The sequence below is a fragment of the Lucilia sericata genome, unplaced genomic scaffold, assembly GCF_015586225.1.
Source record: "Lucilia sericata isolate MDLA Ls3-8-SP2 unplaced genomic scaffold, ASM1558622v1 Contig000096F_arrow, whole genome shotgun sequence".
NCBI classification, from domain to species: Eukaryota; Metazoa; Arthropoda; class Insecta; order Diptera; family Calliphoridae; genus Lucilia; species Lucilia sericata.
This window is the reverse complement of record NW_023994128.1, coordinates 530,666-546,239: the sequence shown is the minus strand read 5'-3', so window position 1 is coordinate 546,239 and position 15,574 is coordinate 530,666. Positions and strand designations below refer to the sequence as shown.

At 28.8% G+C, this 15,574-nt stretch overlaps 1 protein-coding gene across 1 annotated transcript in view; it reads right to left on the bottom strand.

The window, feature by feature from the left end:
• LOC119599903 (probable serine/threonine-protein kinase DDB_G0282963) overlaps positions 1-15,574 on the bottom strand; it is a 338,233-nt gene that overhangs the window by 99,359 nt on the left and 223,300 nt on the right. Inside the window, exon 8 of the mRNA XM_037949845.1 lies at positions 5,809-6,906. Within this exon, the coding sequence (XP_037805773.1) occupies positions 5,809-6,906 (1,098 nt within the window). The remainder of the gene's footprint in view (positions 1-5,808; positions 6,907-15,574) is intronic.

Here is a 15,574-nt window from a genome sequence, read left to right as displayed (position 1 = left end):
ATCCTAATGTATATATTTTTATCAGAAACAGTGTAGTTAATAAAGAAAAATTATATGCTAATTACTTGAAACATCATATTACAAAAAAACTAATATATTCTTTGTTATTAATTTAAAATTGCTACTTCTGAACGTGCTTGAGGTTAAAAGACTCTTAATTGTGCATAAATTTGAATTAATGAATAATAAGTAAAGAGTTCCTCGTATAATCGTTATAATTAAATCATATTATAAGCATTGTTTAGGGTTTTTTATATCAGAAATTCTTAAGAGATTTAGAAAAATTTAAATTAAGAATTTATGGTAAATTGACTAAGAATGAAAAAAAGTTAGAAATTGTCGAAAAATGCTCTCTATTTAAAAAAAGCTTCTTTCAGAAAAATAAATTCAAAATATTACACGGAAAATTCTCAATAAAACGCCAAATGAATAAAATTGTTAAAACTTCCAAAAAATTTCGGATAAATTCCCCATTTTTTCAATACATTATTTATTTGAAGAAAGTTTTCGGATAATTTTCTTTTTCGGAAAAATTTTTCATAAATTTTACTTTTAGAAAAAGTTTACAATAAATTAAATTTCAGAGAGAAATTTTCTGGAAATCTCAAATTAAAAACATTTTCTAAATTTTTAAACTTTTCATTTTTGGAAAATTTTTGATAAATTCTCTATTTTATGAAATTTTTAATAAATTTGGAATAAAATGGAAATAAATGGAAAGAGCTAGAGAGTTGAAAATTTCCACAAATATTTCTTATAGGTAAAGGTTTGTTTGATATTGAAAATATGCAATATCGGTCCTCGTTTCCGAATCTATATAAATAACATCTCCCCTAAAAAACAGCTTTAACAGTCATAACTGTCAAATTCTCTCTACCAAATTTTTGAGGATCGGTCCATAATGACCCTACCCCTTATATATAGTCCCCTCCAAAAAATTACTTTAACGCCAATTACTGGCTTAAAAATGAGAGTCTAGCGCTGAAATTCGGCATAATTAAGATTCTCACAATCAAAAATCTATCTACCGAATTTTATGAGGATCGGTCCATAATTTACCCTACCCCCCATTTACCCTACCCCGCTTCAGAAAATTACTTTAAAGCTCATTACTACCTTAATAATAAGAGTATAGTGATGAAATTAGACACAAGCAAGTTTCTTATGAGTTAAAATCTCTCTACCAAATTGTATGAGGATCGGTCCATAATTGATTCTACACGCCATATAAAGTCCCATCAGTAAATGACTTTAACGCTCACTACTGGTTTAAAAATACGAGTATAGCACTTAAATAAGACATAAGTAAGTTCTTATGAGCAGAAATCTCTCTACTAAATTTTATAAGAATCGGTCCATAATTGACCCTAAACCCAAATGAGGCCCCCTTCAGAAAATGACTTTAACGCACATTACTGGCTTAAAAGTTCGTGTATAGCTATGAAATTCGATGTACTTCTGTATATCGAATTTCATAGTTTCTTACAATCCAAAATCTCTCTACTGAATTTTTAATTGACCCTGACTGACTGCCCATATATGTTCATTAGAGCAGCGGTTCCCACGGTTTTTTACTTCGCGGACCCCTTGAGGAATTTATTTAATTTCACGGACTCCCATACATATTTTGATATCTTATTGTTATAAATAATTGTTCATCCGAAAATTGTCTTAGTCCTGGTCCATAAACCCTATAAAATATTCCCGTACATTGAGAAAATTTAGTATTTCGGAGATGTTTTCAATTGCATGGTTTTAAATATAGAATGACTTCTAACATGATGTTTAATTTTATGATCGTGAGAGCTATCATGTTCATTTCTCGTCAAGGTAGCGAAAAGGTTTCTTTATCAAGTATTGTCGACATGTGCTTAAAGACTCATGTTTCTATATTTTTTTTGCGATTGCATAGGAGTGAGCTGAGTATGTAAGCTAAGTTTTCGGGAAAATATGTGAAAGTTAGACTTCTTCGATGTTGATGCGGAATGCGTTACCCACATAAAATATGACCTGAACTCTTTGCGAATGTACTGTGAATTTGGATCTTAAATTTGAATTTTAAAATACCTACGAATTATTTTACTGCGTGGTTTTGACTATTTACGCAAAACGCTATGAATTTTCTGATGTTGATTTAATAATATTGGACAACAAAATGAAGTTAAAATCTGTGTATCACGTCGGAATGGAATATTTATATTTAAAATTAACTAGATTAACACTTTTGCTTACAATTAAAAAAATATTATGAAATGTGACCTAACTTCATATTCCGGGATACTAGTATCAGTATTTAATTCTAATACCCCATTTACACATACACGAAATCTAGTAATTATGAGATTTCGAGCCAAATCTACTTGATTTTAACTAGATTTCCCATACAAAACAAAATCTACTTCGTAACTAGATTTCGTTAAAATCTACTCAAAATCTTATAGTTTTTAGTGATGCAACTCTGTTTTTTCCTAAATAATACTAAAAAATACGACACTACACAAGAAATAAGAGGAAAACAAGCAAAAAAAAATTAAAATGTCGACAAAATTTTTATAAATTGAAAAACATGAATGAAAAGTTAATCTAAAATAAAAGGTAATGTTATATTTAAATATCTATCTTTTTATTTTAAATGGAATTTTGATAAATATCCCATTTTTCCTTCTTATTTTTCATATCACACACTTTTTCAAGAAATATTAGAAAAAATGAAATCTTCCTAAATGTCAAGAATAGTAAGTGTAAACGGACTAGATTTGGAAAAAGATTTTAAATGAAATCTATCTAAGTGTATGTGTAAATGGGGTATAAAGGCAAATCATTATCCGTCTGATATAAAAACATTTATTTCGATACATATACATTTATAAAAATTACAAATCACGTAATACTTTACTTTATAAAAGTGAAACAATAAATTTGTAGGGCCTAGCTTCATCCTGATAAACGACCGAAACAATAAAATTCAAAAAGTCACCAACAAATCTGGGATTATTGAATAAAAATTGTGTATTTTAGTATTTATGAAAAATTTGGAGATATTTTTAATATTTTCTATCATATAGAGAATATTTTTTATTCATGATTTTTTTCGTTCGTCTTCGCGGACCCCCTAGGATTTTGCTACGGACCACTAGGGGTCCGCGGACCCCCTTTTGGGAACCGTTGCATTAGAGTGATTCAAGCTTGCATGAAGGAAAAAAAATTTTGTCTGACAGGCCGTCCCACCCTCTATGGGTTGTAAAACCATGTCATACAAAAATTTAGGCTGATTGGATAACGTTAACACTTGCCGCAACGGCTTTGAAGTTTTTAAGTGCATTTACAAGGGGAAAATATCGATTATTTTCAGTTTTTGCTCAAATTTGGCTATTTAGTAATAAATTTGAACTTTATTGTAAAAAAATCGTAATGTGCGTAGAGTAAGCATTTCGGAAATATATAAAACACAAAAATTGTTTGAAAACTTTAAAAGTTATTGCAAATTCCCCAGGCCATTAACGTGCCTCACAGCACATAAATTCGAAATGTGACAAAAAAAATTTCCTTTTTTTGGGACATATTCTAAAAAATCATTTTGTTACTTAAAATATATCTATAATTACTCGAATATTAGTTTTTGCCCTTATAAGATAACGCTAATTCGTTCTCAGCTATGGTCAAAAAAGTTTCACTTTTTCAACGGCCGTTTCAAATCTCCAATTTCAGTTTTTTTGAAACTTTGTTACACAAATTTCAAAATTTATAGGAGATCTTATGGAGATTTATGGTCAATAGGTAAGGCTATTAAACGGTAAAAATATTAGATCAATATTTCTTACAGTTTAGCTGAACTTGCGATTTGAACTCGGCGGATTTTGGGAAAATCGTATTTTTTTGTAATATTTTAGAGAATACGTATTAATTCTATACTGTTGCACATTTTACATAAACTATTATCAGAGTATTATAGTCCAGATAATACAAAATATATATCCGTAGTTTTATTAAAATCTGACATTCTTAACCCATAAACTGTGGAATTCAAAGGTCAAATCTTGCAATATTTGGGAATTTTTAGTGTACCATATCGAAATAATATTTATTTGTCGGCCATATTTACCAAAAATGACTGGAATTTATCGTATATAGTTAGATATTTAAAATAGAGTGAAAAAAGGTAGATTAACCCTTTAACGCACTTGGGAATAATTTAACACCAAATTCCAAAAATTCGAAAAAACACTATTTGAATAATGCTATATATAATTAGAGGAATAACATTAACGGCTTCAGAGCCGTTGCGGCACCTGTTTACGTTATCCTATCATCCTAATTTTTTGTATGACATAGTTTTACAACCCAAAGAACAACTCTAGAGGGGGGGGACGGGCAAAATTCGCAACTTCGTTTTTTTGGAGCACTCTAATTGTCATGGATTAAAAGTTGGACAAAAATATTTTGTTTTTAAAAATTATTATTTTGTTAATCCGAAAGGAATGTGTCCATAACTGACTTAAGCCCAATTTCAAATATCAACCTAATGTTTACAGGGGAGCATTCCATTTACGGCATACGGTTTGATGGTGGATATATATTTAAAAAATTCCAGAAATTATCCATCTAGAGAAAATTTTCGATAAAATCTCTTCTTTAAAAACAGGTTTGATACATTTTTATTTTTATGTAAAGAAATTTTTCTATATTTTTTTTTTCTTTAAATAAAAAGTTGCAAAAATTCTCTGTTTAAATATTTTCACATTTTCTAAGAGAAGACATGGGTTTAACAAAAGTTTTTTTTTTAATTTTTGAAAATTTCCTAAACTGGGATTTAAATAAAAAAATAAAAAAAAACCCTAATCAACTGCATTTTATATTGAAAACCATTAGCAAAAACTTGCTTTGTGTCAATATGTACTTTCTTCACATTATACCCAACTGCAACTTATTAAAAATAAAAAACTTATACACTCTACTCTCATAAAAAATAATAAAAATTATTATTTATACTTTTGCTATTCTTAACTTCTAACTACATTTGTTTCAAACAGGGATTTTTCTGTTAACTAAAACTGAAAAAACCAACCAAGTAACAGCATTTAATTTAAGTCGCCAGTAGAATTGTTTTTCTTGCAAACGTTTTAAACTACTTAGTAGAACACTTCCGTATTGACAACTTTAAGTAAATCTTTTTACGAACTTTTTTCTTTTTGTGAAAAAGAAAAAAAAACACAAATGTTGTTGAAAGCAAGGATGATAATAAAAATATTCTTTTGACTTTAATGGGGGGAAAGTTGTAGAGATATTGTAAAAATGAGAAAAAAATAGAAAGTAACAAGTGTTAAAAAAATATTATTAATATTAAAGTTAATTTTATAATTATCAAACAAATTAAAACAAAAGATTATACTTGGCTAATAAACTGACAATTAGAAGGGATAATGAAATGTTCTTGTTGAAATTTTTTCTTACGTTTTAATGAGTTTGGGTATTAATAATTACATAATTGTTTTAATTATAAGTAATAAGAAGAATATAAAAATATACATATATTTGAAATAAACGATACTATTAGAAAAGTTTAATAAAGCAATAAGCCGCAAAGTAGACTTTATTTCGAGAAAGAACTAATTAACACGGCGTATGTCGAGAGACTTCTTAGAAGTGACTTAGAAAAAATACGCATTGAATTAGAGGTATTTCATTAGATTCTTAACAAGGTTGTCCCCTAATATGCCGCCCCACACAATAATTCTATCTCAATTTTGAAAAAATTTCAACAAACACACATTGACTAAATACAACTAAAAAAAAATAATCACAACTCACCTTTTTTGCAGGAACTTTCGTTTAAAATCTCTTAGCACCCCTGTGCCACCATCATCGTCTACGAAACGAAAACGTTGATGTTGTATCGCCTCATGCTGTGATGGCAACAAATGACGATTTGTAACGCCAAAATCCATTTGTACATCAACTACCAACAATAGGGTGAGTAATATTAATGTGGCGCCCAGACTTATCGCTAGGCGCTCTTTCAATTTCATAGTCCTCAACATGCCCATGATGAAGCCTTCTCTAGTTGTTCTGCTCTCACTTGCTAAATTTGGAATGTTCGAAGTATTTGGTGTTTGTAAAGTTTTAGCTAACTTTGCATTTTCGGCGTTGAGGGTGTCTTTGTTTTTGTGATTATTGAATTTATTCAAATAGTTTTCCAACCACAAAGTTTTTTGGTGGGTTGCTGGTTTTTTTACTGTTGTTTCGGGTAACTCCGATTTAACGTCGTCGTCGAGATCTTTTGATTTTGATTTTCGTATAATACGTTTACGAACAACTACTCGCTTTACTTTGGCTGTTTTTGGCACAGGCGTTAGATCGGTTTCATTAACAACGTTTTCAACGTCTTGTGGCTGTAGGAACTCTGTTTGTTGATGATGATGATTTATACAATTTCTATTACCGGAGGGATTATTTGCAATAAAATTCCTTGATAATTTTTCTTTTTCAACTTCATGTGCAGCTATACTCTCTTCATTATTTGCAGTATAATAATTAATATGATTTTTGTTGTAGCTATAGTTGTTTTGAAATATTTGTTCAGCTGATAAATTGCGCTCTAATAATGACCCTGACTGTTCGAATTGCTGATTACGTTGCTGCGTTGAGTCTTTATTCAAATCACTTTTATTACTGCCATAAACTGATGACGAAAAATTATTATATGATAAGCTTTCATCAAGCTCTGGGTATTGCTGTAGTTGTTGAGATTCTTGCTCGAATTGCTGCCACTGCTGCTGTTTGTGTCGGAATTTTTCTAAACGTTCAGCTAATGTTGGTGATTGTGTTTTGAATGCATTCGTATTGAAATTTTTATTAGCAAATTGATTATGGGCATTAGAATTTGTTATCTCAGTTTTATAGCTAATGCTGCAAAAAAAAAAAAAACAATGAATTCAAAGAAGAGAATAAAAAAATATTTATGAGAAATTTATTGATGAAAAGTTATAATAGAAAATATTTATATTATAAAATACGTATTATTCCCCTTTTATTTATTGAATTAAATCCAAAACAAATACTAAATTATTTATGAATGAATAGCTTTCATAAAATATTAAAGCTAATATTTTATAAAAACAACAACAACAGATGATTAAGAAATTGTTTTAAAGTACATATGTAGGTATATAGTATAACAAAATTTAGAAAATATGTTGTTAAACTACAAAAAGTAAAAAATCTAAATACTACTCCTATCATTAATTTTTTTTTATTTATCAACAATTAGCAGGAGGAGTTTGCAAATTGGACTATAAAAATTCAAACAAAATTTGCCTGGTATTATTTTATTCTGTGTCATAACAAATGTACATTTATATGCAAATGAATTTCTACATATCGCCACCTAAAATGCAAAATTTTACAGGATATACAAAAAAACAATTTAAAACTATTGTCGTTATAATTTCAAATGTCATTTTTGCCAATGACAATTTGAAATTGCGTAATTTGATACTGTGAACAATTTAGTCAAAAATTAAATTTTCACTTTTTGGTTGTTACTCATTTTTGCATTTCAGGTGACGTTATGCTAATTTTGTACATACATATGTATGTATATAGATCAGTAAATTAGAAATAAAACAGAAACAAAAACCGATTGTTTCCATATATATAATATCGACTAACAGCAACTGAACTAGAACTAAACTAGAACTAAACTAGAACTGAACTAGAACTGAACTAGAACTGAACTAGAACTGAACTAGAACTGAACTAGAACTGAACTAGAACTGAAACTAGAACTGAACTAGAACTGAACTAGAACTGAACTAGAACTAGAACTGAACTAGAACTGAACTAGAACTGAACTAGAACTGAACTAGAACTGAACTAGAACTGAACTAGAACTGAACTAGAACTGAACTAGAACTGAACTAGAACTGAACTAGAACTGAACTAGAACTGACTAGAACTGAACTAGAACTGAACTAGAACTGAACTAGAACTGAACTAGAACTGAACTAGAACTGAACTAGAACTGAACTAGAACTGAACTAGAACTGAACTAGAACTGAACTAGAACTGAACTAGAACTGAACTAGAACTGAACTAGAACTGAACTAGAACTAGACTGAACTAGAACTGAACTAGAACTGAACTAGAACTGAACTAGAACTGAACTAGAACTGAACTAGAACTGAACTAGAACTGAACTAGAACTGAACTAGAACTGAACTAGAACTGAACTAGAACTGAACTAGAACTGAACTAGAACTGAACTAGAACTGAACTAGAACTGAACTAGAACTGAACTAGAACTGAACTAGAACTGAACTAGAACTGAACTAGAACTGAACTAGAACTGAACTAGAACTGAACTAGAACTGAACTAGAACTGAACTAGAACTGAACTAGAACTGAACTAGAACTGAACTAGAACTGAACTAGAACTGAACTAGAACTGAACTAGAACTGAACTAGAACTGAACTAGAACTGAACTAGAACTGAACTATGAACTGAACTAGAACTGAACTAGAACTGAACTAGAACTGAACTAGAACTGAACTAGAACTGAACTGAACTGAACTAGAACTGAACTAGACTGAACTAGAACTGAACTAGAACTGAACTAGAACTGAACTAGAACTGAACTAGAACTGAACTAGAAACTGACTAGAACTGAACTAGAACTGAACTAGAACTGAACTAGAACTGAACTAGAAACTGAACTAGAACTGAACTAGAACTGAACTAGAACTGAACTAGAACTGAACAACTGACTAGAACTGAACTAGAACTGAACTAAGAACTGAACGAGAACTGAACTAGAACTGAACTAGAACTGACTAGAACTGAACTAGAACTGAACTAGAACTGACTAAACTGAACTAGAACTGAACTAGAACTGAACTAGAACTGAACTAGAACTGAACGAACTGAACTAGAACTGAACTAGAACTGAACTAGAACTGAACTAGAACTGAACTAGAACTGAACTAGAACTGAACTAGAACTGAACTAGAACTGAACTAGAACTGAACTAGAACTGAACTAGAACTGAACTAGAACTGAACTAGAACTGAACTAGAACTGAACTAGAACTGAACTAGAACTGAACTAGAACTGAACTAGAACTGAACTAGAACTGAACTAGAACTGAACTAGAACTGAACTAGAACTGAACTAGAACTGAACTAGAACTGAACTAGAACTGAACTAGAACTGAACTAGAACTGAACTAGAACTGAACTAGAACTGAACTAGAACTGAACTAGAACTGAACTAGAACTGAACTAGAACTGAACTAGAACTGAACTAGAACTGAACTAGAACTGAACTAGAACTGAACTAGAACTGAACTAGAACTGAACTAGAACTGAACTAGAACTGAACTAGAACTGAACTAGAACTGAACTAGAACTGAACTAGAACTGAACTAGAACTGAACTAGAACTGAACTAGAACTGAACTAGAACTGAACTAGAACTGAACTAGAACTGAACTAGAACTGAACTAGAACTGAACTAGAACTGAACTAGAACTGAACTAGAACTGAACTAGAACTGAACTAGAACTGAACTAGAACTGAACTAGAACTGAACTAGAACTGAACTAGAACTGAACTAGAACTGAACTAGAACTGAACTAGAACTGAACTAGAACTAGAACTGAACTAGAACTGAACTAGAACTGAACTAGAACTGAACTAGAACTGAACTAGAACTGAACTAGAACTGAACTAGAACTGAACTAGAACTGAACTAGAACTGAACTAGAACTGAACTAGAACTGAACTAGAACTGAACTAGAACTGAACTAGAACTGAACTAGAACTGAACTGAACTGAACTAGAACTGAACTAGAACTGAACTAGAACTGAACTAGAACTGAACTAGAACTGAACTAGAACTGAACTAGAAACTGAACTAGAACTGAACTAGAACTGAACTAGAACTGAACTAGAACTGAACTAGAACTGAACTAGAACTGAACTAGAACTGAACTAGAACTGAACTAGAACTGAACTAGAACTGAACTAGAACTGAACTAGAACTGAACTAGAACTGAACTAGAACTGAACTAGAACTGAACTAGAACTGAACTAGAACTGAACTAGAACTGAACTAGAACTGAAGAACTAGAACTGAACTAGACTGAACTGAACTAGAACTGAACTAGAAATGAACTAGAACTGAACTAGAAATGAACTAGAACTGAACTAGTGATGAATTGGACTTAAACTAGCTCACTTTCCATATTACCGCACCTAAATTTAGAAAAACAGTGTCTTTCCAAATTAATCAAAATTTTTCAATTTATTCTAAAATTTAAACATGTTAATATCATTTCGTGCATTTTAGATATTTAAAAGAAGAACCTTAAACAAAAGAAGTACAATAGTTTTTTGTATAGTGTTTCCTGTAATCGTGTTTGATTAATGGTGTAAAATTGAAATTTTTTGACATTTTCCTTTGAATTTTTTGTTGTATATACAATAACAAATATTTTCTAACTAGCCCAGTTCGTGTGTCTATTACACTTTGTATACATTTTGGCACACATGCCTATATTGCCATAGATTTGACAGAGTTTAAAAGAGTGAAATTCTTTAAACTAATATCGAGAGTCCAAGAAAACTTAATATAAAGCCATCTAAATAAACATATTTTTCAGAATTTAGCTATGATTTCATACATTTTCGCTCTGTAGTTTTCAGTACCTATACAAAATACATACATACTTATTTGTTTATTTGCCTTTTTTTGTGCATGTATGTATAGTGTTAGAATGGGTGTCATATCATTGTTGAATGTCCTGTAGATTCATGTTTAAAGCTGTGATACATCACATAATGGTTTGTTAGGGACATGTGTCAAACAGAGACTACTGCTGTTTGTTCTATTTGTTCTTCAGTAGCCAGTTTTTTTTGTTTTTATTCGTATTCATACTATCTTGCACTTTTTCAAAATGTTTTTTTTTTATACCAACCAACAAGAAAGATGGGGGTATATTGCTTTTATCATTATGTTTGTAACACATCGACAAATTGGTCGTAGACCTACAAAAGTATGTATTCTCAATTCCTTATTAAATCCTAATATATACTAGCCATATCCGTCCTTCTGTCTGTTAAAAGCTATAACGTTGAAATTATAAATATATGGAAGCATGAAACTCTATACTTTACTTTGTGAGGCCATATTTGACCTTTCTCCTCATATAAGGTACCCTCCAATATCATTTTAAAAATTTTAGAGAAACCAATATCTTCCTTCTTAATTTTATAAGAATCGCTCGATCCTTAAGAAATTATGAATAACACTGAATTTTTAATTTAAAGCAAATTCTTTGTTAAATTTTTGATCGAAATATTGTTTTATTATCTTTCAAATTCACTTAAAATGTATGGCATATGATTTGATGGTGGGCATATAAGATTCGATACCGCCGAATATAGCAATCTTACATGCTTTTGTATATGTTGGTTCTGTTTGAAATTCAGAGTCAGATGTTGGGATTTTTATTAGGTGTTGTTTATTTACGAGGTTTATATGTTGACATTTTTGTGCTTCCTAAAGATTTTTTATTCCATTTTGTTTTCTGTTTTTTTTTTATTGATTTTAGTTGAATATAAACGATATGGCTGAATAAATTTTGTATTAACAAAGAAAAATATGTTTTGAGTATCGTAGAAAAATTGGAAAAGCTATTACTTGTATTTAATTTTTGGTTCAGAAAAATACTTTTATTTTGGTCCAGAAAAATAAAAGGAAAATGTAAAAAAATTAGCATTAGATAAATGCCAAAAAAAAAATATTGAAAATTAAATTGGCATGTTTAATAGGTTAACTGTATCACGATTTTCAGAAAGTCCACTAATAACTTTGAAAATACATAATAATTATTAATTAAATGCTGATGATGTTTACGTTGAACTAGAACTACCAGAAATCTTTAAATATTTATATTTGACCTCAATTAATATTTATAAAATTGTTTAAGTACATATCAAAATACTTTTAAACTTTACATTTAAAACATTATAATATTCTATTATATAAATATAAAAGTACTTAAAATTAACTGAATTCAAAAGATAATAATGCCCATTGTTTTTAATTTATAAGCGAAAAGAAAAAGAAAACTAAACAAAAGAACATGACATTAATTTATATTCAAACATTTTACGTTTTATTAACTTCTATTCTAATTAAGTTTTCCGACCAACAACATGATGTCTGTTTATAGTAAAAACAAGTGAAACTATATTTTACAATGTAAGAAATTTACAACATCATCAAGAGGAGCGTGTGCAAGTGAACAGCAACAGCAGCAGTAGCAAAAAACAACAATAATAATGACGACAAGCAAAAAGGGACCATTTAACATATGTTCTATTAGAAAATACTAACACACACATGTATGTGTATAAAGGACACTCAACACACACATATGTATGTATATATTTATATGTGAAAATAACTAATATTCATAGACTTAAACTACCACTGCAACAACCGCAAACTGTTGGTGTCACTGTACAGCTCATTTATAAGATCTTTTATAATAAACACATACATGCTTGTACACGTATGTATATATACCCAGCAGTTCGGTCGGACAGTCCCGAACTCCCTATTTAACCTACCACATAGGGTTCCAACTAGCCACCGACTGTCCAGGTGACTAGCTATTTTAACATGTGCTTGTCCTACGAGGAAGTCAATCGTCACCCCATAGGTTACGAAGAGGCAGACAAGTGCTTTTTAAGTGTCCCCTGTCTCGCTTACGAAAGGGACACTAAAGTGACGATTATCTTCACACTCGTTTACAAAGAGTACATCCGTGACGAAAGACGTATTAGAGCCAATCAGATGGTTAGACATCAGTGGAAATCACTGTCTTTTTCGGATGAATTGACTTTTTGTCGAACTGCAGGGTACACACTGTGTATACATAACTCTTAAAATATACTTAAAATACATAAAAACTATACTTCACATCCTTTGAATTAAGTGGTTTCATGAATAGAAAATTTTCTATAAAAACAAAATTTTTCCAAAATTTTCTATTAAAAAAAAAAATCGAAAATTGTCTATTAAAATAAAATTTATTGAAAATGTTTAATAAATAAAAAAATTATTTAATATTTTCTGTAAAACAATTATCGAAAATGTTGTAAAATAAAAAGAAAATTTATCAAAAATTTTCTATAAAAAGAAAAGTTATCGAAAGTTTTCTATAAAAAGAAAATTCATTTAAAATGTTCTATAAAAATAAAATTTATCAAAAATTTTCTATAAAAAGAAAATTTATTGAAAATTTTTTTATAAAAAGAAAATTTATTGAAAATTTTCTATAAAAAAAAAATTATTGAAAATGTTCGACAAGAAGATAGTTTATCGAAAATGTTCTATAAAAAGAAAATTTATCGAAAAGTTTTCTATAAAAAGAAAATTAATTTAAAATGTTCTATAAAAATAAAATTTATCGAAAAATTTCTAGAAAAAGAAAAAAATGTTATACAAAAAGGAAATTTATCGAAAATGTTTTATAAAAAGAAATTTTACCCATAATTTTCTATAAAAATATTTTTTTTTAATAATTTATCGAATATTGTCTATAAAAAGAAAATTTATTAAAATTTTTCTATAAAAAGAAAATTTATTAAAATTTTTCTATAAAAAGAAAATTTATGGAAAATTTTCTATAAAAGGAAAATTTATTGAAAATTTTCTATAAAAAGAAAATTTATTGAAAATTTTCTATAAAAAGAAAATTTATTGAAAATTTTCTAAAAAAAAAAAGAAAATTTATTGAAAATTTTCTATAAAAAGAAAATTTATTGAAAATTTTCTATAAAAAGAAAATTTATTGAAAATTTTCTATAAAAAGAAAATTTATTGAAAATTTTCCAATATTTTCCAAATTTTGTTTGCAAAATTTTCTTTAAAAGTATAAATTATCCAAAATTTTCTATGTAAAGAAAAATTTTCAAAAAATTTTTAATAAAAAGAAAATTTATTTAAATTTTCTATAAAATGAAAATGTGTCGATAAATATTTATCAGTAGAATGTTTTACAATTTTGACCAAAGAACAAATCATGGGATAAATTCTGTATCAATTCCCTCTACAAATCATGGAAAATTTTGTTTTTGAAATGTTCCCTTATTCGAATTTCTAACAGTGTCTTATCCTAAAGTGAACTTTAAGTAATATAAACTAAAATTATAAACGATTTTGTGCGAGTATGTTCGCACATGAATGGGTATGTGAAAATGTAAATGTCAATAAATTTTACTTAAAGTATTCTTGTTTCACTAAAAATTGTCCTTTTTGATTATAATGAGCGTATGTGTGTGTGTGATTGTATGTGAAATATTGTTACGAAAACCAATAACAAGGAAAATGAATCACTTGAACCTTCATCACTATAATTACGTTACAAACACAAACTTTCCCACTTACACACACACCCATACACATTTTTAGGTAACCATAGATTTATCCACAACATAATTTATTTTAGTCCTTTTAATACATATTTAAATAAAAAGGAAAAAGGAAGTGAAGCTGAAGTTTTGAGAGGAAAACATTCCTCAGGAAAACAAAAAGAAATAAAATATTTTCATAGTCATTATAAAGGTTGTTTTATGGCTAATTTTAGTGGAGAGTAAACGAAATTAAAATGTCAGACTTTTATTGCTAAAAATAGAAATTATAAAATGTTTAATTAAATATTAAAATTTTGTGGTATTTAATACAAACATATACACAAAGATTAAATCGATTTTATAAGTTTTAAAGCTTGTGTTAATTGCTTATATATTACTAACATCCTTATATATAGCAACAATGTGTGTGTATTGTACAAAATATTAATTTAAGAAACTGTTTCAGTTCAAAACCTTTGTCCTCAAACCTATACGAGAGATAAAAGATAAGTAAAATATAAATTTCTGACTTAGATGACACAAAATCTACATGAAATCTTTGACATAATCTATGACATTATTTTCTGGCATGTCAATAAAACCTCAAATAAACTGAATTGTATTCATGTACAATTGACACTCAATATAAGATAAATGAAGAAGGGAGTGTACTTATTCGTAGCTGCATATGTATATAAAGCTGCTTAGTCAAGATATTCTTAGTATTTTGTGGTTTTGTTTTATCCATCTACATAACTCGACATATGTATGTATTGAAGCTCATATCTGTAAACGAATATGTTCGTATTGAATCATTTGCATTGGCTACATCATCATGTAGTAGATAGACTGTTATTGAAAGATATTTCTTCATCAGTTCTACTTACTCCATTTATAAATGTATGTATAGTTAAGTGTAAGAAAATTTGAAACAATTGTCAGAGATATTTGACAACCATTTGAGTTCGATAAAGCTAAATCAGCAAAAATTAACAAGAATTTTTGGCGTAAGTTTATTTTTATTTTTCAGGAGTTGTGTTGTTCAGTGCGTATACGTAATGAAATTTTGATTTTTTTTATGAGCTAAACACATACATAAATGACATGTCAACATACCAACGACACATATTCATACCTTTTCTTTACTTACGACA